Source organism: Volvox carteri (genome assembly GCF_000143455.1).
Source record: "Volvox carteri f. nagariensis unplaced genomic scaffold VOLCAscaffold_24, whole genome shotgun sequence".
In the NCBI taxonomy this organism is placed as follows: Eukaryota; Viridiplantae; Chlorophyta; class Chlorophyceae; order Chlamydomonadales; family Volvocaceae; genus Volvox; species Volvox carteri.
In genome coordinates, this window is record NW_003307567.1 from 939029 (window position 1) to 962841 (window position 23813).

The following is a 23813-nucleotide window of genomic DNA, read 5'->3' on the forward strand; positions in this document are numbered from 1 at the left end:
CATCTAAACCACCTCCAGCACACCCGTGCTCCCGGCTTGCTACTCCTGCTTCCAGTTGCTTCTCGGACGGCATTGGATAGGTCTTGCTGCCCATTGTAATATCTCAGTGCATGCTCCACCTACCGAATCCGTATGGGCATCTGAACTTCATGGTTGCATCTTCACGGAAGGGTAAAGCACCAACATTCGCCTTTATGCTCATCGGGCGGTTCAGTGATTTGTGGCAATACCCCGGCACTGCTATGGCGCCCTGTCAGATTGCCCGGATGACTGCAAGGGCCGATAACAACCCGCATGTCGGGGCACAGCAATGGCTTTCCTTCAATGCACATTCACCCAGCCTAGGTTGCCCGCCCTGTTGCCCGTCACCTGCCCCACGATGGCACTGTGAAGGCGAGGGCACTTGCACCGGGGTCTGCCTCGGAAACGGAGGTCATAGTCGTGGCACTCCGGGCAAGATAGAGAGTACAGGCAAGTGGCGGGGGCAGGAGCAGGCGCCTGAGGAAAGGGTGCTGCACCGGCTCCAGCGGGAGTTGCAGAGGTAGACGTGTTGGCCTGGGCGGCACGCGGGAACGATAGGGTTACTGTTTCGACACGGTAGACATGCTAAGCCACGGCACTGTGTCCCAGGAAGGTTTCAGGTTCAAGATCGCTTAACTGCGGGTTGAATTTCCCCGAACCCTATCACGCACAGTTAAGGGATATTGCACAAAACACAAGGGGCGTTAGGCTTCGCTAAAAGCAGTAAATGTCATGCAAAAACACCCCGTACATCAGCTTAGAGCGTTTCTAAAACGGGGCCCAGTGCGAGGATGTAGCAGCCGGCCTGCTTACCCCCATGTCGCCGCTTTTTGCGCTGAAGTCTGTTGCAGTGCCAGCGGCAGAGGCTGTAGTAGCTGGTACACAGTACGGCTCTACAAATACGCGCGAAGCGCGACCACCAGCATCTCGAGAGGCCTTTTCAGCGGCCAGCTACTACATTTGGTATCGAGACCTTGTGAACATTCACGATCCTGAAGTCGTCGGTTCAAACCCCAACCAATCACGCTTGGTGGAAAATCGGGTTAGATGACTCAGTGCGCGATTATCGCGAAAAACAAAATGTAGCTGAACCGACTGAACTGTCTCTGTGCCTGAAAAATCTGAAGACGGCTAGGCGCATGTGAATCCGGCACATGACGTGACGTGGACTGGTCACCCACTGCCCGAGGGTAGGCGAAGGTAGGCACAGGCTGGTGGTATACGTGGCTGTAAGGGCCCGAGACGGATCCCTTCAAAGGGGGGAGAATGTAGTAGCTGGTACACAGTACGGCTCTACAAATACGCGCGAAGCGCGACCACCAGCATCTCGAGAGGCCTTTTCAGTGGCCAGCTACTACAGAGGCAGCCGCAGCACCAGTCAGCAGCCGCTTGTGTGCAGTGCCGTCGGTATTTGTGCACTTCAAGTACGACAGCCTGCACGAGCAACAGGATACAATGCAGAGTAAGGTGGAAAAGTTAGGCCTGGGAGTGCTGTGACACATAAGGAATTCAGGTAAATTGGTATGCACGGGAAATCAATTCATTCACATCATGCTGACCTGGCTGACCATGCCGTGAATGAATTGATTCCCGTGCATACCAATTTACCTGAATTCCTTAAGTGTACAGCACTCCCAGGACTGACGTTTCCACCTTACTCTGCATTCTTGTTGCTCGTGCAGGCTGTCGTACTGGAAATGCACGAATACCGATGGCACCGCACGCAAGCGAGTGCTGACTGGCGCTGCAGCCGCACGGGCTGCCTCTGCCGCTGGCACTGCAACAGACTTTGGCGCAAAAAGCGGCGGCATTGGGGTAAGCAGGCCAGCTGTTACATCCTCGCACTGGGCCCCATTATAGAAACGCTCTAAGCTGATGTACAGGGTGTTTTTGCATGAGATTTACTGCTTTTAGCGAAGTCTGACGCCCCTTGGAGGAGGTGAGTGCAGAGGTCTTGGGCGGTTGGGCCCCACTGCCGGCATCGTTGCTGCCGTTCGCTGCACTCTTGGTAGCACCGGTTGCCTTTCCATCCTGCAAACCAGGCAGGCGGGGTGCACACAAGTCCCCAGACGGGTGTTGCCAGACAGGGTAGAAGTCTTGGTATGCTCATGTCGTCGTACCTGCAAACTAACCTTACTCTACCAGCTAATTGCTGTCACTGCTTCCATCACATCTGCAAACCCTAAACCCTAACGTCGTGCCTGCAAACTATCATCCCCTACGTTTCGTTTCCTATACAACATGTACGTTACAAAACAACAATGCAAACAACAGCTGGGAGAGCCAGGGGCTGGGAGAGCGTCCCGGTTGGCGTGAGTGAGGGAATGAGGCGCGCGCGGAGGAACAGACGGGCGTAAAGCCGCGCACCCATCCCTGCGCTGTGTTTCGGCCCGGTCAGGGCCCCCGGTACTCGTCCTTTATCGGGCGAGCCGCCCACAGTGTAACACCCCCCATCAACAGCTCCCATCATGCTGTTAAGCGTATCATCTGTAACCATTGGCACTTCAATACAAAATTGAGACAGAGGAGTCATGAGGCAGAAGCATGCAGACACACATCACAGTAACATGGCCGCGACAGGAACTCACCACCTGTGGGGCTGGCAGGTCGGTTGCCGCTGTGCTTCGTCGTCGTAACCTCACGTGTGCCGCTGCCGGAGTGTCGGCTTTTCGCCGCGGGTCTTCCACCTGGAGATTCCAATGCCGAGGCCAGTCATGGCGCGACAGGCTGCGGTCACCACCGTAGCCGTAGCCACAGTGATAGTCATCGCGGCCGCGATCCCGGAGGTCCCAATTATCGCCACGGCTGTAGTCCCAGGCTTGATCTCTGTCACGGTTGTCACGGCGATTGTGGTCGCGACCAGGGTAACGGTCTCGATAGTCGCGGTAGTAAGATCTGCGGTAACGGTCTCCATCGTCCCTGATGCGATCGCGGTCATTGCTGGTATATGCCGACTTGTACGGCTTGTGCTGCGAAGCAGCGTAATCCTATTGCGGTGGGGCGAGCATAATGAGGTAGTGTGTCTGCTTGGCAAGCCCCGCGCGCGCACTCTGTGGATGCTTTCTGGCCAGCATGGCATGCAGTTCTGTAGGGCGCTGGGATGGCGTGCTGTGACCGTTCATCAGACGGCAAGACGAAAGACTCACCTCATGCCGGAAAACTCACAAGGCTTAACAGATTGATAGCCCGCCGCAAGGACAGAACGCTAGACTGCCTACTATGTTTCAGGTGGTATGAGCTGTGTGACAGGAATTCTTCAATCGTGACGATCGACGCATCCACACAGTCTGTCGGTGGCACACGAATAGCTCCTCAATAAAGCACTATGCCCAAGGTAACAACAGCTAAGCTGGATGTGCTTTGATGCCTACATCGCAAGAAGCTACAAACTGGTATGTCGCCGAAATATTTCGGGCATAAGTCTTAATCTAGCTAGGATTATTTTTTTAGTCCAAATGTGTATTTGTTATTATTTTTACAGTTCTGCGAGGCACTCTGCGCCTTCAGGAGTTCTGCCCTAAAAGCAGGACGATTGGATCCTGAATCCATAAGTTCCGATGCCATTCGGGTGAAGATGAAACGAAATCCAAAGCCTGTATCGATTTTTTTAATGGCGATCTTGTTGTATGAGGCGCTAGTTCTGTTTTATCTTGGAGCTTGTTTTACGAGGCGCTGTTCATCGATGCCGGGGGCCCCTCCTGAGTTGTCAGGAGTATCGAAGCTGCTTAGGCTTACTGAACACGTGGATTCGGATGTCATTGGGAAGGCGCGACGCAGTGTCCCAGCGCTCCAGCCGATAGTGACCGTGGCAGAGCAGCATGACCTCCCACCGGCTCCACATCACGCTAAGCACGCGTCCTATCTCTCGGCCATCTAGTGGGCTCCACATCACGCTAAGCACGCGTCCTATCTCTCAGCCATCTAGTGCCGGGCGACTGCGAACAGGTGGAGGGGATTAACTGTGGATCAAAGGCATCGTGCCTTCTAAATCCGTGTGTATAACCCCGGATGTCACTTACGCAGAAGCCTCCTTCATGGCACGGCTTTTGCCAAATGCACGACAAGTCCCACGTCTTTTTGAGCGAGCGCAAGGGACGGTGGGTACCTACTAACCTTGCTGGTCGTGCCGTCTCCTCTGCCATCCGCTCGCATCTACTAGGCCCTGCACTTTCGGAAACTTATCCTACCAGCACGCCTATCACGAGACCACATGAGGTAAGCCGGAGTCTCACCCCCCCTCTCTTCTCTCCGATCCGCCGCTGCCGCCATTCCAGTCCGCCTGGTGCTGCAAACGAGGTAGGGATGAATTGAACCGGACCGAAGCGCTGCGCTGCGCTGCACAGAGCCGCCGCTACTGTCCTTAGCCTCTGCTATTGTGAAGTCAAGAGCACCGCATGGCATTATGACCTTTTGGCGATGAAGAGACAGACGCCATGTCCAGCCGTTTCATTCGATTGGCAAATGGCAAACAACCTGTGGCGGTGGTATGAGCGGGCCTCAGGCTGAGGGGGCCGTTTGGGCGGCCACCGGGAATGTGCCATGCTTTAAAAGCGCCGGGCATTAATCGGCGTCCGCATTAGAACCACTCGATTCGTCTGCATGACTGTCGATGTTTCCCCTATTGCTCTCCGTTGAGTGCTACAGGCGCTTGTGAAGCCCGGGAGTTGCGGCCGGCTGGTGCCGCGACTGGCAGTATCCCAAGAGGATGAGCGCATCAACGCGGTCGTAGGTTGCAGGTACGGGGCGCGTGGATCGGGTTAGGATATCCAGGGCCCTGGGTGCGGTGTCACACCGCAGGAACCCAATCTGGTTAGGTGAAGTCCGGGGGAGGAGCGCCGCCGCCGCCGCCGTTGCAGCTGCCGCAGCCGCCAGGGGGGTCTATATGTCTCGACGCTGCCTGCTCCGCCGCCGCCGCCGCCGCCGTCGAAACAGCAGCAGCAACAACAACAGCAGCAACAACAGCAACAGCAGCAGCAGCAGATGATGATGATGAGGGGTAATGATGATCACAAGGAGCGCGGAGATGGTGACAGTCGCGGTCGTAGCGGTGGTTGTGCCGCCGCCGCAGTTCCAGGTGATGGACCTCGCCCAGGCTGCAACTTCGCCGAAACGCCGCCGCCGCTGCCGCAACATATAGCGCCCCGGATTTCCCTTCCGGCGGCGCCGCCGTTGCTGCTACCCCCGCTGCTGTCACAGCTGTTGGTGTCTGCCGGGGGGTCTGTTGATCCCGCCGCGGCTGCCGGCGCTGGCACCGGCGGCACCAGCGCCGCCGCCGTGGTGCCTGGCCCGACGGCGTTGGCATTCGATCACATTCCTCAGTCAGCGGCTGCCGCCGCCCCCAGCAGCCCTTTCGGCGCCCTGGGTGTATTGCGGGCGAGGGCCTTACGGAGCGTGTTTCAGGGACGCCGGCAGACCGTACGGCCCGTAGGTTCATAGGAGGATAGAAGATCGACATGGCCACTCGATCCAAACGGTCTTTTCTCCAACCCTGCCTAATCCTGGAGTATCCGTCTATCCTCGGTATCTGCTTCAATTGTCAGTGGGTCATCTTACCCTACGGTTCTGTTGATACTTGGGAGGCTTCCCCGGGTTGCGATATGTGCGTTGCTGGGAGAGGGACAACGTAAAATTGCGATGATCTGACCCAGGGGCAGGAAGTGGCGAGGAGGAGGAGGAGGAGGGTGCATGAGTGAGAGCAGTGGATGGGCACATGCCGCGTTCCTCACCCGCCTGTGCGCCTCCTCATTCAAACCCTTGGCGGTGGTGGCCGTGGTGACGGTGGTGGTGATGGTCGATAGGAGATGCGTCGCACAGTGCGCCCGCGGATTCACGGTCAGCAGCCATCGCAGTCGCAATCGCCGCAGCACCATTCTTTTCCAAGGATTGGCGGGAATGTAGAGACTGAACCCGGCGGGGGCAGCTGATGCCAGCGGCAGCGACGGCGTCGGCACTGCCGGGTGCCGTGGTGGTGATAACGGTGACCGTCAGCTGCCCATGTCGCGCCCCGTGCCGCTGCGTGGCGCATTGCGGTACCGCCCCAGGCCGGTTCTAGGCATGCAGGCTAAGACGCGGTGCGGCTGGCGGTGTGGCCGGTCAGGAATCTGAGAGTTGAAAAGAGTGGGGGCTATCACAGGAACGCGTGGAGACTACGAGTTTTTATTTTTTTGAGAGATTGCGGTGCTCATGAGAGTGGATAGCTGAGGGCGCGTGTGGGATTCACGATGAACCGGCTTAGATCCGATCTGAACTCAAGCTGGGGGCATGTACCGTGGTGACAGGAAATGTTCGTCTTTTTATTGTTCGAGACACCCTCAAAATTACACCCGAAAATATTGAAACTTTATAATTCGTAAGAAGCCAACGCAACCGAAGCAACGGTGCCTGCAATGTTCGTAAATGGGTCCGACTCAGAACGCCGATTGACGCAAAAGCTGGCCAATGCATGCACGGTTATTCTGCTCACCAGCAAACACCAGATTCCAGTGACATGGCACGCGAACCACGTGAAAAGCAGGCAGGTATTGTCTCTTCGATGAATAACATACTGTGTTGAAGGCATTGCACGATTTGGCTTCGGAGCACACATATACTCGTAACGACCATCGCCTGGAACAGCTTGTAATTTATATGTGACATAATTTCGTAATGCCGTTACGAAATTAAAAAGACGAACATTTCCTGTCACTACGGTACCTACCTAGCTAACGACCTCAGGCAGCGAGCCCAGTCCCAACGCTCAACTTGGGAGTTTTGGTCACATGTAAAAACGGCCGCATTTGCGGCGGAGGGAGAGGGGCAATACCTGACGACGGCGGCACTAATTAGCAGTTGTCCAGGGAGGGTTTGGGAGGAGGGGATTACTTGGCGGCGTCGAAGATACAACAGCCTGCGTGTGAAGGACCCCCGACTACCGGCGCCCAAAACAATGATGCGGTACTGCCCGTCGTCAATCCAGAGTGATGGGATACAAGGGGGGTCTGTGTTTAATACCAGCATATGTTACCACGCTAGCAAAGCCGTTAGGCTGCCATGCTGTTGCAGGTCTGACGGTGTGGCACACCTTTCCATGAGCGCGGCTTGGAGCCTTCTGTGTCACAGTGCCTATGCTATAGTCCTGTTGTGTCTGTGACTGACTGGATTGAGATGCGCATCCAAACAACCATGGTCATTTTGCCCTCTAGGTTGGGGAAGTTCGTACGCGTTCGTTCGACGTCGCAGCAGTCACGTCTCGTTACCGTTTCCTCCAGATATCGCGTAACACGGAAAGAATAGAGAGGATCAAGCTTGATTACCTCGCAACGTGCGGGCCGAGACGTGGAACACACACACACACACACACACACACACACACACACACACACATACAGAAGCACACACACAGTACACCGGGCATGTCGGGCTTTGTACAGTGTATAGGCAACCTGCCATGTCCTGTAAACGACTTATTGTTTAAAGCGGCAAAATTATCAGTGCTGTGGTGATGTGGTTTCCGGTCCAATGCTTCTGCCACCGCACGCTTCTACAAACACTCTGTCACAGATGTATGTAAATGAATGCACAAGCATATGTTTCTAAATGCACGGAAATTCATAAATACATAAGACCTAGTTTATAATATAAGGGGCGTGGTCATTAAGTAGTGAAAATTGACCGTTGATGTACGGTCCCGGAGCTGCACAGTCCACCACACAAACGAACATTTGCCTATATCTGCTTGTTATTGCTTGCGCTCATTTTATCACAGATATTTAGATACCTGCGCAATACAGCTTAGCCGTGCGTTTGGTAGACCGTGTGCCAACATTTTTTATTTGGCCAGCCCTTTCCAAAGGTTGCAATGAGCGCAGTAATTTTACAGAGGACACCGTTGTGTAAATCCCCAAGCGGCTTTCACTGTCAGCAGCGGCGGGTGGCTCCCGCTAGAGTCCTGGTTCCTCGAGCCATCCGCAAGGAGGCTAGCTATGAAAAAAATAATGAAAGCCAAGTGTCGGGTAAGCTTTGTTCCATTTTGTTGTGCTGGCTGCGCTTTGTGGCAGAGTAGTCGACACGTGTGGTTGTCGACCCGCGACCGCCCAGGTCTCAAGGAAATTGCTAAGCGCATTGCGGCTGCGGCGTTGGGCACAACCACAGCTCTTTCTTTAATTTTGAGTCCTGCATTTGCCGCATCGGAGCTAGTCCGGTAGGGCCTGTTATGAACCGACAGTCGTTGGCTGGGGTTTCTCCACAGCTGCCAAAAAGGGACCTCATGTATGGAATTATGCCAGTTTTTTCATTAGCAATTGCCCATACAAATTCATTTACGTGGGGAACAAGGAAGTGGCTCCCTTCCCGCCAAACCCTTGTTGATGGCGTCAAAGTTCACGGCCAAACGTTCATTCTCCACGAACCTAGACGCTGTCTTTCGTATGTGCGTTGTAATCCTACCCTACTCTCTTCTTACGTTCCTTTGCAATTTTCCGAAGTCATCTGATGAGGTTAAGTGCGTCAGTATTGGTCATCGCCCTGGAAAGCCCCCGGAAAGCGAAAGAACCATGTCGTAAAAACAGAGGCTGAATAATACAATAATAGATTTATCATTATGCTCTTGAAGGGGCAGTAACGGGGCAATTGAAGTTTTATTTTTGTCCGGGAGTTTCTGGTCAACGCAGTGTTGAAGCTACTGCGCGCATTCTTTGTACCCTATCTTTTTCGTTCTTTCTCCTCTACATGTACTCGTACTAGATTCCGTCTGACCCGGTTGGGACGTCCCACGCCGTGCTCCCGTGGGCGAGTTCTTGTAGACGCGTCCTGCGCGACAGTCCGTCTTCCGACGTATCCACAGCAAACGTATCCACAGCGAAGCAACAACAAGGTCTTGTGGCCTTGTGTTGTTCACTCTCCTCCTTCTCTCCCCCTCCCCCACCCCACTCCCTGCCCTGATTCGCCCTCCTCCGCCCTCCTTTGCCCCACCAACTCTCCCACTTTACCCCTCCTCCTCTCCTTCCCCCGCCCCTTCCCCCTTCCCCTGGAAACTTCCCCCACCTCCTCCAGCCTCCCTGCATCCACCGACCCGGTCATCTTCGCCGCCCAGCGCACGCTTGTGGAGGCCTGGACCATTGTGGGTCAGGCCTTCGTGGATCCGCGGTTCAACGGCCACGACTGGGAGGGCGAGCTGCGGGAGCACATGATGGCGGCGTTCAACGCGGAGGAGCCCGAGGCGGCGTTCGGGGAGATCGGGCGCATGCTGGGGGAGCTGGGGGATCCGTACACACGTCGAGTGCCGCCTGAGTGAGTCCCCGGGGAAGGATTGTATGGGGGGGGGGGGAAAGGAGAGGGCTGGCCAACGTGTGTGTGTATGTGTTTGTGAAGGGGGAAAAGAGGAGGGCCGGGGAGGCCGTGTGGGTATGGGAATGTCGGCGACCAACGAGGCCGGTCCACAATTGCAAGGGCATCTCCTTCCTGGTCTTTACAACCTGGATTACAACTGCGCTACATATCGCGCAACGCTGCGCTACCGTACCGTACCATACCGTACCGTGCAGCAGTTGATTCACTTTGCCGCATTACCATTGTCGGCCTCTTTCCCGAGTTCCCCCCCTCCCCCTTGGTGCAACAATCCCCCCCATAACGCATCTTCCCAACTTCCCCCCAATTCCCTCCTCCCTGCCCTGTATCCCCCGTCAGGGAGTACGCCGCCTTCCGGGTGTCCAGTGAGGGGGAGCTCCAGGGCGTGGGTATGCTGATCGCCAACGAACCCATCAACGGTCATCTGCTCGTACTGGCGCCCATCAAAGGGGGCCCGGCGGACAGGGCGGGTATTCTGCCGGGGGACGAGCTCACCTCCATTAACGGAATGTCGATGGAGGTGCGGGTCGGCGGTCGAGGGCAGAAGGGGATCGGGGGGGGGGGAAGAGCAAAGGGGGCGGGCAGAGTTCCTTATTTCATCGACGACGTATCCACCACCACCGGGTGTTCAGGTGCTCAAACGACATCAGCAACATTCAGCACGGTTTTGGCACGTAAAGCTCCCAATCCTCCGTTGTCAGTACCGCCGTCCTTTGCTCGTACACATGATATGCACAGGGCTGGAACGGCGAGAAGGCCGCTCGGCTGCTTCGCGGCAAGGGTGGTACGGAGGTGCATGTCCGCCTGGCTCGCCGTACAGGCGGCATACCCGGCGTGCCCGCACGACCCGACCCCCCGACCCCCGCCGTGGAGTACCGGGAGGTGTCCCTGCGCCGGGAGCGGGTGCAGCTGAGCCCGCTGTTCTCTGCGGCGCTACCGGCGGCAAATCTGCCCCCCGGTACGGGCGGGGTGATGCCCGTGGGTACGGACGGTCGCGTACGACAGCCGGATGGGCCTGTGGGGTACCTGCGGCTGACGTCATTCTCGTCCAATGCGGCTTCGGAGATGCGGGACGCCATTCAGGAGCTCGAGGTGGGGCGGGGGGGTTTGGGCTGGGGCTTGGGCTGGCCGGCACGGTGGGCATGTACGGGTGTACGTTGTGGTACGGCGGTGTGGGGCCTGGTAAGCTTAGGATTGGTGGCGTGATGGGATAGCCGGCTCGCCTGCGTGCCGTACATTGGGATCCGTTCTCAGTGATAGCCTCTACATTGAGTTGTCCTCTTCCCCCTCTCTTCCCCCCCTAACCCTCTCTCATCGGCCACGTCGTTTCTCGTACATTCCGGCATACACACACACGCCCAGGCTGCCGGTGCGTCCTCGTACATTCTGGACTTGCGCAACAACCCGGGGGGTTTGGTCCGCTCCTCCATTGACATCGCCCGGCTGTGGCTGGACGGCAGCCCCGTGGTGTTTAACATCTCCAGTCGTGAGGTGGGGGGTGGGGGTGGGGGGGCGGGAAGAGGAGAAGGGGGGGGGGGGCCGAGGGGGCCTGAGGAGTGGGTGTGTGGGCGAGGGTGTGGGTGTGTTTTCCTGCTCTAAAAGCTCCCCGCGCTGTTCTGGTTGACTGTCCTGGACTCTGCTGCTGCTGGTAATGGGGCAACCATAAGCAGCAGCAGCAGCAGCAGCGGCGTGTGCAAGCTCGTGATCGTAAAAAAATTTGATGATGATGATGATGATGATGCGCTTTTTTGGCTTTCCTGTCAACTTCGAACGTCGTCGATATGAGCCTACTAACCGAAATGACACTCTGAACGACCGCTTTGTGATTAGGATGACAAGAATCTTATAATTTGTTTGTTTGTTGCTTTTATTGTTTTTTTTTCTGAACAAATTGCTGTTGTTGTTTATTGCTGTTGTTACTTGTTTCCCTTGCCATTTCTCCCTCCCCCCCCCACGCCACACACACACACACATACATACACACGCACACCCTTTCCCGGTGAGGTGCAGCCCGATGAGGTTCAGTCCCAGCGGGTCGACCTCCCTGGAGCGGCCCTCACACACCGGCCCCTGGTGGTGCTGGTCAACGCGGCCTCAGCCTCCGCGTCCGAGATCCTTACGGGGGCGCTGCACGACAACCACCGGGCACTGGTGGTCGGGGACAGCCACACGTACGGCAAGGGCAAGATCCAATCCGTGTTTGAATTGCAGGTGTGTCGCGGATCCCATAAACCGAACCAGGTCGTTGAGGCGCTCGACGCGTATGTGTGTATGTGTGTGTGGGGGGGAGAGGGGGGAGTGCGTGTTTGTCTTTTTGGGGGGGGGGGGAAAGAGAGAGATGTAAGAGTAAAACATCTCTCTGTCCATGTACCGTACATACATTAATACATATTCACGCACGTCAACAACCCTTTATACACACACACACACACACACCCATTCTGCATATCTCTCCCCCCGCCGCCACTACCACCACCACAACCTCTCTCCTCTTACAACCATCCCCACCCCACCAACCCCCCGCGCGCTGCAGGACGGCAGCGCGCTCTTCGTCACAGTCGCCCGCTATCAGACCCCCAACGGCACCGAAATCGACAGAGTGGGCCTCGCACCCGACCGCTCCTGCGCCCTGCCTGCCCTGCCCACCGACGGCGCCGACGGCGGCTTCCGGAGCGGCCTCCCCATGGTCCCTGGCAGTGAGGAGGCGCTGTTGGAGAGCCTGGCAGACGACCAGTGCGTGGTCGCCGCCCGGGAGGTGCTGCGAGAGGAGGTGGCGATGGTGGCGAACGCGGCACGTGTGGCGGCGGATATTGTACGGCCGGTGGGGACCGCTGGCGGCGGCGGGGGCGGTGCGGTGGCGACGACGGCGACGGCGTCGTCGTCGGGGACCCTGCCGGGCTCCTTGCCGTCGCCGGTGTAAGGGTGGACGGGTGATGACAACGCACGGGGGAAGCAGCAGCGGAGGCGAGTCTCTCTGGCGGTTTGCGCGCTATCGTGGTACCCAGGGCTCGCACCTCCTCTTTCCGTCTTGGAACGAGACATGCAGTGCAGTACAGTGCAGTACAGTCAGCAGCACACGGTCTTGCTTGTGTGTCTGGATGGTGTGGGGGGTAGCCCAGTGGGAGGTGCGTGCCGCCCGGACAAAAGTAGATATCGTTCGTCACGATCACTATCTTCGTATCAGCATCAGTAGCAGCGGCGGCAGCTTACGGCCGTCCTCTGCTCGTGTGTATTGTAGTGCCCGGTGTGGAAGGGAAAGGTTGGATGTGGGGGAGGTGTAGCGAGCGAAGGTGAGAGGTTGGAGAGTGGGACGTGTTTTGGCCCCGGGTGGTTGTGTATGTGTATGTATGTGTATGTGTATGTGTAGAGAGAGGGGTGGTGTGCGTGGAGGGTGAGGGGAGGGGGGATCGCGGCCCGAGCAACAGCAGCAGCGGCAGCGTTGTCGTTTGAAGTCGTGGTTTTGGCTGTGGCTGCGGTGGTCTTTGCATTCGGCCCGTCTGTATGTAGTCGAGTTGTGAGAGTGGAGAGGAGGGGGAGTGAAAATGTTGACGTCGCGTGTTGCTGTTGTTGTTGTTCTTGTTGTTGGTGGCGATGTGTTGGTGGTTCTGGTTCCTGGTCTCCTCACGTTTTTGGGAGACCTTGTGTACAATAGTTTGTTGGTCTAATTTGGCTGACTGCCGTTATTTGATGCCATTGCCGTTGTTGAGATTTGTTGTTAGTTGTTGTTAATGTAATTTGCAGTTGGTGATGTCGGCGATGACGATGGTTTATGTTGCACTCCTGATATTCTTGTTGGGATGTAGATGGCAACACCAGACTTACGAATTCAGAGCTGCGGAAGAGAGCGGTGTGCCGTACTGTACGGCATACGGCAGTATTGTGTTGCGCGCACACAGGAATTATGCGCTCGTGTTTTTTCCTGTTGCCGCTTTCGCCATGCCAACAACATTTCACAGCTCCTGTATGACTCACATTCTATGGCCTTGTTGATGTGGCCTGTGTTTTATGTTGCTGCTTGGTGTTGGTGTGCCTTTGTACTTTGCACAACATGTTGTGCCGTCCGTGAATTCCGCCCCGTCAACGCGCGGCCCCGTTCAGGGACGCCGTACAACTGTACATCATGCATGCGAGAGACATGCTAACGGCTTGCGGAAATATGGTGACGCGACGCCGATGAAACGGGTTCCCCTGCCCCTCCGTGCTTATGAGCCCCATCGCGTGTCTGAATGCGCGCCTGAATGTATGTATGTAGGATGAGCTACTCGCCGATGTATATTTGCGGGGTGCAACGGGCGGGGGAGTGGAATATTTGAATGGACCGGTGGTCCTCAAACGGTTCGTGCGCACGTAGTTATCTCGACCGCCATGTCGTAATCTTGGAGATGGCTATTTGCCTGAAGCGCGCCAGGAGAGAGGGGATGAAGTAATAGGTTTGGTCGGATGTGATGTGAGGGAGCGGTGGCTGCTGCTCCGGGGTTGTGTTTAGCGCAGGCGGCCTTTGCTGAGGCCGCGATCGGACGGAGAATGCGGAGAGCTGCAAAGCTGGGTCGCCGTGGTATCCCGGAAGCGTTGGGTGCGTACGGCTTTCACTGCCGTACGCTGCTGCACTGAGCAAGCTGCTGCTATCGCGCCATGTGCAGCTGTGTACTCTTGTTCGCTTGTTTGCGGTCCTCGGGTGCAGGTGTCGTCGTACAATGCGATCTGTGTTTGGTGGTTCGACATTCGGTGCGTCTGAACGACACAGGAATGGGCCCCGTGCCGCAACATGCATCTTGCACACATGCTCGAGAAGAGAGAAAGACGAAACGGATGTATGTACGGACTATGAATGGTTAGATGTTTGGATGATGATGAGAGATAGTTGGTGTTTAGGAAGGTGATAGAGAAAGAGAGAGAAGAAAACAATCACATTATCACATTACATGTATCTTGCGAGCGGCAACATACATGCTCGTTGTTGGAGGGTTGGTTGATTTGGTTGATTACTTGATATTGGCGTTGCATTCAAGTTCGGTTTCGGCTTTAGTGCAGGTGCTGGGGACCGTGTCCTAATCAAGCCATGGCGCAGCAGGCCGTCCTGTATATCTTCATCAGCTGCCGTGCATACGTATTGGTTGGCGGATCGAGGTGATGTTCAGAATCCAACCCTAAATTGTTTGACAATCATCAAATTTCTGCGGTTTCTCCTACGTAGAAATTTTCTGCACTACGACAAATTCCTTTTCGTTTTTCCCATGAATGTGTTGTTCTGTCTGGCTAATGCGGTGTTGAAGCGATACTTTGACCTGAAGTAATCCAGAGCGCTGGACCGCTGATTGCGACCAAGTAAAGTCGACAGCGACCGCGCGATACAACAACGAGCATGATGATGCTCTGATGTAAGTTGTAGACATGCCATGCGTGCGCCTGTATGCATGTACGTGTATCTGTACACCTCCTACGTGTAATTGCACCTCGAGGCGCTTCGAGTGTGTATATCACTGAGAGTTGTGGGCTCTTGATAGAAAAAGTACTTGTAGATGTTGAATCTCGAATTTATTGCTATTGCCTAGTAGGACACGGATTTTATCGTGTACGATGCAGTTGTTACAACTGGATGTCTCCGCACATACAGGGAGGGATTGGAGTCCGAAATTGCGGTGCGATGAGATGAAATTGCGGTCGCCTGGCTGACCGGGGTAAAAGTAGAGGAATGATTGGAATTTACAGCATCATCTGAACGTTGTATCTGTAAGTGTCCTAATGCGTTTATTGAATATTTGAATTCAGGGAGGGAATTTCAGGTAGCCATATGTGCCACACATAACACTCGCACTGAACATATAAGTGATCAGCGAGTGACGTTGCTACCCATACTACCCGTGCCCAGAGCCCAGAGCGACGCACATACTGCTCATTCGTTGGTAAACAATTACAGGCACATGGCGACTAATTACGAGGTTAACTGAACTCACCAACACCACTTTCCCCTTCACGCACAGATGCAACACTACAACCGCTCGCAATAACACAGAAGCCAAGGTGGCTAACCAGCAGATTAGCATTGTAGACCTCAGGACAACGGGCAGCTATAAGGATGCTGTTTTATTGATGCTGTGTGCTGACGCTGTCTCCATGGATTCTGGATCCAAGGGGCAGAGGCCCTCGTCACCATCGTGACCCCCTCCACAGCGCGTGCAACTAAATGAGAGCTGTGCTCCAGAACATCAGGTTTTAACGAAGAAGACCGTAGCGGCGGGGGAAATGTAGGACGTCGGCATGCAGCCCTCATTCCCTCCGCTGCAGCTGTGCATCATCACCAGCTGCCGCCACGGCCACCACCACCACGGCTGGAGCCGCCACCGAAACGGACACCGGTTCCGGAGCTCCCGCTGGACGCCATCTCACGGCGCATGGCGGGGTCGTTGAGCTGGAATTGCCGCAGCTGCTGGGAGCTGAACTCGCGACCTGAAGATTGTCGCAGAACGCAAAGCGAAAAGTGTAGAAAATGTAATTTTCTAAGCTAAAATCATGATTAACTTTTCTTCCATTTTAATATGGACAGCCTCTTCAATAAAAGGTAATGGGGAAGAGCATAATTTCATGCTCTCTTTCATAAAATATACAGAAATATGTGCAGCTGGAACAGCAAGGATGCGCATTTAGGTTTAAAAGCGCCTACGCATAAAGGCCAGGACAGCAATTTAACGCCTGAGCATGAGTTGATAACGTGCGGAGAAGCGGCGGCTCGGCTGTGAACACAGTTGCTTTCCGGTCCCACGACCTAGATTTCGATGTCAAGCTATGCATGCTACCCCTTTCCGCCCGTCCCCGCCGCTGCAACCCACATCATCTCCTCACCATCCCGTCCTTAAAACCCAACACAGACGTCTGCTCCAGCAACGTTTCGCGTCCCTCCGGAACGCCCCTCGTCCGCCACCACTGGCCCCACCCACCGTTCTGCAAGTCTTGTTCCCAGCTGTGCAGCATACCCGTGCTGATGTAATCTGGATGCTGCCGCTGCAGCTGCCTTAGCCGGAACAGCATCTCCGCCAGCAGCAGGTCCTCGTGCATCCGCACCGGCTGGCGACGGGAGCCCCACCGCAGCCGCAGCCGCGGCACCGTGCCCATGCCGCTGCTGTACGACGGACTGACGTATGAGTACGGCTCATCGTCAGCGCTGCATGGGGGCCACGGTGGCCCGAAGTAGGAGCTAGAAGAGGGGCCAGCACCGCTGCCGGAGTTGGGAGTAGTCCGGTTGGCGGGATCGGCGCGCACGGGTAAAGGTGGCCGCGGGAGAGGGGTGTCCCGTGCGTCATTGGGCGCCGGGGAAGAGTCGTCCTCGTCGAAGGGTTTGCGGCAGATCGGGCACGTGACCTTCTTCTGCTCAAGCCACCTGCAGGTCCAGGGTAACAGTTCAGTTCCGGAGGCCTAAGTCAGGTCGGTAGAGTTGCCGGAAGAGAAAGGCGCAGCAGCAAAGGGAACTGATGTGAACCCGGGTTCCATGACCAGTTAACTTCAATGGGGAGCGGGGACATTGAAGAAGAAGTCCCTCAATAACTGACATTCTTCTAAGAATAATGGGGCTGCAAAGCTACTTTCCTGCTTTCCCTTCTATCCCTGGTCGTCTCTCTCCCCGCCGCTCCCCCCCCCCACCAAAGCATTCCTATCACTATCACTACCACTATAACGCTAGTACCATGATTACCCCACCACCACCACCACCACACACACAGGACTTACTGGGTGATACACAGCTCGCAAAAGGCATGACCGCATGGCAGGACCAGTGGACGGCGTTGTTGTTGTTGTTGTTGCTGTTGCTGTTGCGCTTCTGCGCTTGGCTGCTCCGGTAGTGGCGGCGCCGACGGTGGCTGCCCTCCCGGGTACGACCCCGCGCTCGCGCCGGCTGTCCCACCTTCAATGCCCTGACTCAGTAGCGGCTTCCGGACCTCATCACCAACATCATCATCCTGTTGTTGTTGCTGCTGCTGTTGCTGCGTCCCGGCCTTGCCGCTGTGATTATCGCACGAGGGGCAGACGCCACCACTGCCACCGCCACCACCACCGCCGTTATCGCTGGCGCCCATCTGCACCTCACTATCGCCACCACCACCACCACCACCACCTGCAGCACCACCACTGCCGTTGTCGGTGAAGTCCTCCAGGCACACTGGACATGATGTGGGATTGTAGGTGCTGCTCCGAACCGCAGCTTGGTCCCGTTTCAACTTCTCCAGCTTCGCTTTACAATCCTGTGCGCGGAGGTAAAATACATCAGTAGGTATGTCGGCGCGTCTTTTTGAGATGTGGAGGCCCAGCTGGGAAAGACAGTCCGGTTAAAGCCCGACAACATAAACACAGCGATAAATGCCAAAAGCACGTCCACACTTTAAACCATGTTTTTAACGGGAAAACAAGTCCCGCACGCCGGTACACGTATTGTGCCAACAGACTCGACAGCTGCGTCCCGGGTGGGGCTCGCGAGCACCGCAGGAAAGCAAACACTACACCGCAGTGCAACAATTTCTCACCACAGCTGGCTGTATTGCCGCACTAGTCACCCCCATCACCCTCACCACCACCCCCTACCACACCCATCACCCCACGGAGTCTGGTCACCTGGTACCGTTTGCGCTTCCGAGATTCCGTGCGAGCTGCCACGAAAATGAAGCCGCCTACTATGCTGGCAAAGATGCCCAGACCGAGTAGTTCATCCCACCAGCGGCCCTCGCTGCCCTCGGGCTCCACGGGTCGACCCGCGAGCGCCAGACCAATATCCACAACGGCCCGCTCTACGGCCTCGCCGTACCTGGGTACGGAATATGGGGCACGTATGGGGCGGGTGCTGGGTACCGAAACATGATCCAATGCAGACTAAACGGGCAGGGAGAGCATTCATTGGCACAAGAATCAGTGGGATGCAAAGCGCTGTTTGGAAAGGGAAGCAGAGCTGGGGATGGAAGGGACACCGCAAGCCGGGGAGGAGGGAAAAAAAGGGACACCGCAGGCTGGGGAAGAGGAACTGTAGGGGGCCGCACCTTCGGTCTTTCAGCGACGGACGGACGTCGCTAATGATGTCGCCCAGACCGTCATATGTAAGGCGGCTTGTGGCACCTGAGCCCACAGATATGAAAATCTGCCTGTCATCGGTGCTAATGAGCAGTAAGACGCCGTTGTTGCATCTTGCATCCCCGACGCCCCAGCGGTCGTGCAGGCTCCGTGCAAAGTTCTCTGCCGCTTCTGCAGCATCTCCCTTGTATCGCATGCTGCGCATTAAAGCTACTGCAACCTGTTCCAGAGAAATCCGAAAGTGCAAGACAAAGGCACACGGAGCACGTCATCACAGGAATTCCAAAACCAGGAAATTTTATTTAACGCCAGGATACAAAGATTACCTGATATCCTTGAAGTCCGTAGCTTCCACATTGCCCCAACGCGTATGGGGCTTCTCCGGAGTAAATCTTCTTTATGATGCCCTCGACAACGTTGGCTGATTCATAAGTTATGACTCCATCTGGATCGCATATCCAACTGCTGACTCCCCTCCGCCCACAGCTTGTAACGTCCTTTAAAGGGTTAGGGTAGGTGTCGGGTGACCACCCCGACGCGGCACTTGCCATGTAGGGCAAAAGAAGCAATCTTAACAGTTGATAGAGCTTCATAATTAACACTGGGAAGGGGATGGCGTGAAAGAACAGAAGCAGTGCGTCCTCGTCCTCCGTGCTCGGAAGCTTAAATGGTCATAACTTGTAAAAATTTTTACCAAGGAGCTACAAATTCCCGCATCTTCGCATGCTGCTTGACAATATCTAATGGGCAGCTCTTTTCTCCTCCCATCGGCTTCCCTGCGGCCGTACACGATACCGCACAATGCATACTTGGCCCGCCAATGAAATCCCCCTGAGTATCGGTATGTATTTTTACAGGGATTTAAATGAGTAAAACTTAATGGATTTGACATGTTCTGATAGCGTTAAACGAGCCATCAGCAGACTTATCAACCTGCCAACCGTTTCCGTTAGGTTGGCAAAGACGGCATGCACAACCCAACCAGAGCATCCATAGCAAAGGTATCTTCGCGAAAGCCGTACTGAATATCCAACCATGCATGCTCAATCCCGCTCAATCACATTGCGTGTCCCGACACGCAGGCAACAAACCTAGTCCGACCACTTCAGCAAAGGATGTGCTCAATTATCCTTTGCAACAGAAAAACCTGATAACAAAAATGAAGCCCTGCACCAACAGAGGCGAGACCTACCAAGGACATGAATAAGGTACGAGGGAGGCATCGCGGACAAACAGACGCTCATCCTGTGTTACTATACCCCGAGACCTGCCTAGAGCCTACCAAAACGATAACCAGCTGGCGAGAGACAGTCCTATCCAATACGCTACAGCGATGTAAAAAATAAAGTTAAAGTGCTAGCCAGCAGTTGAGCCACTGCCCGAATGCAGCTCTACTGCGTGAAGCGGCGTGCCAGGTGGCGCTCCAGGACGACGCTTCCACTCAAACATCCCTGGCCAATTATTACACCAGCCATAACCGAACGCACGCAATAGGAACATGCACAATGCACACAGACATGTAAGAACGCATGCCACAAAACCTTCTAAACCAGGAGCAATCGAAAGCCTGCTTAAATAACGTCGCAGTATACGTGACATAACAATAATGTTAATTTTTTAGTTGTTGGAAAGTGACCGACACTCATATACCAGAGAATGGTGACAGCAGCAATAGGACCCGGGGGGGTCCGTGGCGCTTTGTGCTGGTCTTAACAGGAGTTGCATGCATGCCACTGCTAGTTCCCTTGCGGCCGCACGCATGTCCCCTGAGCTAGATGGGACGTTTAAAAAGCGCTGTAACTGTGGTTTTATTCCTCTCCCGCACTCAATTCCATTCCATTCACCTCCTCTTTCTCCCCTTTCTCCGCGTCATCTTGCTACCTTCCTTGCCATTATCTCGCTGACAGCGAAGATGTTTGTATTGGCGAGCGGTGGAGGCGGTGGAGGCAGTGGAGGGGGTGGAGGCGGTGGAGGGGGTGGAGGCGGTGGAGGCACCACCAGGAAACCACCAGTGGCCCCGTCCGGTGCAGCCCGGAACAGCTCAGGAGGTGACGGCACGCGACCGCAAGACTCCGCTGCCGCCGAAGCCCGTCCCAGGCTTGCAAAGGTGGGTCCGTGCGTCAGCAAAGACGGGTGATGCGGCGACCGCGGCGGCTGTCTGCCCTACAGCTCTGTACCACTGGTTAAAAAACAACTCCTATTCCAGTTGCACTTGATCCTCCTGCCGTTGATCCCCTGCTGTGGCTGCCCCTGCGGTTGCGGTTGGCACACTGTTGATGTTCTTACAGGGTGGTACAGCTTCACCAGTGGCCTCCTTCCCGAGGCAATTCCCTGCTCTCCCCTGCTAGAAGGGCACCCTAGTCCGTTCACCCCATCCGACTTCAGAATGTACTCTTTGGGTTCGGCAACTCACCACCAGCATCCAACCAAATCTAGCGGATCAACGGCGTCACAACTTAGTTCCTGGTCAGCTCGCAAGCTGCTATTATCACGTCCTACACCGTCCATTACATGGGGGTCCTCCTCCCATTTCAACACCCCTCAAACACCCGAGGGGTCGGCAGGTGGATTTGAACCCGGGACCTCAGGGAGCAGAAGTCAGGCCTTAACCTCTGCCAGCCACCTGTTGTTGCCGTGAGGACGAGCTCTCAGCCGTGTTGGCACACTCTCTGGTGTGGGCAGTAACGGGCACAGGGCAGCACCCAGGTTGGGTCTGTTTTTGAGGCTGTCTGACACCCCCCGGTGAACGTCCTGCGGTGGCGGAATGCAGGCCGTCCCTGTCGACGGTGCCAAGGCCGTCCGCACACCGCCGCTGTCATCGTCACTGGCTGGCGGCAGCGGCCCCGCGGCACAATTGCCTCGACGATGCCGTCCTTGGACGCCCCCAGTGGAGCAGCCGTCGAGGCCATAGTCGCACATCGGGACGAGATTGTAGCAGGGCTCTTGGCCGTGCTGGGCGAAGCGACAGATTGACGCGGATTACGCCATCCGGGCTGCTGACGTGGTGGCGAATGGCGGCCTCGAAAGGGGCTGCCCCTCGTCCCCGTGAGGATAGGATCGCTGTGCTGGGGTAGCGGATCGGCAGGACTGCTGTGCTGGGGCAGCGGATTCAGCGTCTAGAAGCAGGATTTGGACTTGCTGAAGTTGCGTTAGCTGCTGCTGGGTGCAGGCGGACAGGTGAGCTATGTGCACGTGGTCAACCGTGCCAGGAAGCGCAGGTTGTGGCCTGTTGGCCGGCGTGGAAGCTGCGTTCATACAGTAAGCCCTGGAACTTACGACTCCTCTGCTCCTGTTGCTCAATTCTCAGGAAGAGAGGTTTCAGGCTTGGTGTCCCAGTCCCTCGTTTGCATATGCCACTTTCGTTTCCCGGCCTTAGGTAGCCACATCCCATTACAAACTTCATTCGGCGTCGACAGGATAGTTCCATGTCGTTGATAAGCGCCAAAGGGCAAGTAATTGATATGCATCGCGAACCTAGCAGCAGTTTGTAAGCGCGTATATGTAGCTCCAGAACCAGTTAAAAATGTCTTGCCAGCTTACCTGATGATATGCTTACTGTTTTTCTCTGACTATAACACATTAGGTGGTGTGCTGCCGACGTTATCTGTCAAGCTGCATTGTCGCTCCTTGGTGCGCCACTCATTGACGGCTACGTTGTCTCCATACTCTAGAGTCTTGCCATGGCCGCTGCACCACAACCCACTGTTGATGAACTAGAGAAAAAGGAGGAGGACGAGTACCGCACTGGGCCGCTATCGGTCTTAACTCAGAGTGTCAAGACTAACGGACAGGTGCTCATCAACTGCCGGAACAACCACAAGCTACTTGCAAGGGTGAAGGCGTTTGATCGGCATTGCAATATGATTTTGGAGAACGTCAAGGAGATGTGGACGGAGATTCCGAAGACGGGGAAGGGCTCCAAGGGCTCCAGGCCGGTCAACAAGGACCGCTTTGTTAGCAAGATGTTTTTGCGAGGAGACTCTGTTATTATGGTTCTGCGCAACCCGAAATAGTGAGCCAGATCGCATGGCTGCCCAGCCCCCTGCCAGCCAGTCAGCGAGCCCATGATCCATTGGAGACGACGACTGCATAATAGTGTGGCATCATGCGGGCGGCCATTCTGCAGCTTGGCGGGCGCCTTGTACTTCTTGGGTTTCGCGTACGGGGGGCCCTACTGATTGGCTCATATCTTGTTGCGTTATGTGCTTGGGAGACAGCCTCGGTCAACCCTCTTGGTTAGGTCAAGCGTGTCACACGCCAACGATATTGCGTTTGATTGTTCCGCGACGCCATGTCGTTAATATGGGCATGTAATCTGGGTTTACCGCGTCGGAATTTGGTGACCCGATTTATAGGGATGTGCTGTCCGCTAACGCTGACCTGACGTGCCCGACACGCCGTGCTTCTTAGGTCTGCCTAACGATGCTCCTCGGGAGGATGCAAGCATGTTAAATATAGGTTATGTTGAAAATGCTGGACTATTTGATGCATTATGAATGGCTGCGTTCGGTATCCCTTCCTGTAACGGCGTGGCTATGGCTAGACGGAAAATGGTCAACACTCGCAGCATACACGGCCGCACGCACGCAAGCATAAAAGCTCCTAATTCACTAGAAATGAACCGGTTGGCTGCACACTTGCAAGCGTTCTCTAAAGCGGAGTTGCCATGAAAAGATCTGTACGAGTAGTAATTGCATTGGTGAGGCAACCGGCGCCAAAAGCCATTGGAAAGTTTTTGGCGACGATGCTGATGCTGAGCAGGCGTGCATGGCCAGCTCACACACACACACACACACTTGTTTGTCTTTGTGGAGCAATCCTTTGCTGATTCAGAGTGCCGTACCACGCGGCAACCTTGCCTTCGCTTGATGTATACGTACAAGGGCCAGCCACCCATAAAGCTGGTGGATGGGATAACGACTAATGGACGACTAAAGTGGATCAGGGGCCTCCCGGCCAGTCGCTGTGCTGTGCAAGACAGCAACGGAGCTTTTCATACCTCCGTGCTCCGACACACAATAAAACAGGCCGAGACTCGTAACCAAATACAGTCCCTGTAAATGCCCTACAGAACGGGACACAATCGGCGGGGGTTGCAAGCTTGTAAGCCGTTAAACTCCCGAGCTCGGTGACCCCCATCCTGGCATGTCCTAATACGGCACGGATTGCGCGGGGCACTGATCTCTCTTGGCCAGGGAGTATTTTAAGCGGCAGAGGGAATCAAATTCTTCTTGCGATAACAGTAATGCACGAGTACATCTGGCGTATGGGTCTGCTGTGCGGTTAGATAACTTGGCCATCGTACGACCTCCATTGTTCGGATTCATGACCATATATAGCCGGAGCTAGGATTCGGTTTGCATCGGTTGGGACCATGTTGTCGGTTGAGTCCGTTGATAAAGTATGTAGGCGGAAGC

The 23813-nt window shown here is 55.4% G+C and overlaps 5 protein-coding genes across 5 annotated transcripts; 3 read left to right on the plus strand and 2 right to left on the minus strand.

The window, feature by feature from the left end:
- Nucleotides 1-321: 321 nt before the first annotated feature.
- On the minus strand, nt 322-3910 carry VOLCADRAFT_92122 (uncharacterized protein; the record flags this gene model as incomplete). The annotated part of the gene is made up of 8 exons (XM_002951567.1): nt 322-447; nt 835-863; nt 1397-1455; nt 1630-1808; nt 1927-2052; nt 2610-3008; nt 3187-3308; nt 3757-3910. The coding sequence occupies 8 exons, from the start codon at nt 3908-3910 to the stop codon at nt 322-324; spliced, it is 1194 nt and encodes a 397-aa protein (XP_002951613.1).
- Nucleotides 3911-4074: 164 nt separating this feature from the next.
- Nucleotides 4075-5449, plus strand: VOLCADRAFT_92123 (uncharacterized protein; the record flags this gene model as incomplete). The annotated part of the gene is made up of 4 exons (XM_002951486.1): nt 4075-4118; nt 4296-4317; nt 4666-4757; nt 5218-5449. The coding sequence occupies 4 exons, from the start codon at nt 4075-4077 to the stop codon at nt 5447-5449; spliced, it is 390 nt and encodes a 129-aa protein (XP_002951532.1).
- Nucleotides 5450-7994: 2545 nt separating this feature from the next.
- VOLCADRAFT_92124 (uncharacterized protein) lies at nt 7995-15504 on the plus strand (the record flags this gene model as incomplete). The annotated part of the gene is made up of 9 exons (XM_002951487.1): nt 7995-8200; nt 9052-9288; nt 9685-9865; nt 10084-10437; nt 10708-10836; nt 11350-11556; nt 11879-12166; nt 14027-14070; nt 15327-15504. The coding sequence occupies 9 exons, from the start codon at nt 7995-7997 to the stop codon at nt 15502-15504; spliced, it is 1824 nt and encodes a 607-aa protein (XP_002951533.1).
- A 136-nt stretch (nt 15505-15640) lies between these two features.
- Nucleotides 15641-18601, minus strand: VOLCADRAFT_92125 (uncharacterized protein; the record flags this gene model as incomplete). The annotated part of the gene is made up of 5 exons (XM_002951568.1): nt 15641-15792; nt 16281-16720; nt 17068-17297; nt 17947-18136; nt 18366-18601. The coding sequence occupies 5 exons, from the start codon at nt 18599-18601 to the stop codon at nt 15641-15643; spliced, it is 1248 nt and encodes a 415-aa protein (XP_002951614.1).
- Nucleotides 18602-21965: 3364 nt separating this feature from the next.
- On the plus strand, nt 21966-22943 carry VOLCADRAFT_81522 (uncharacterized protein). The gene has a single exon (XM_002951488.1). It carries the CDS (start codon nt 22077-22079, stop codon nt 22407-22409), a length of 333 nt encoding a protein of 110 aa, XP_002951534.1. The 5' UTR covers nt 21966-22076; the 3' UTR covers nt 22410-22943.
- The last annotated feature ends 870 nt before the right edge of the window (nt 22944-23813 follow it).

Coding starts and splice junctions, on each gene's coding strand:
- VOLCADRAFT_81522 (XM_002951488.1), top strand. CDS start 22,077: ATGGCCGCTGCACCACAACCCACTGTTGATGAACTAGAGAAAAAGGAG.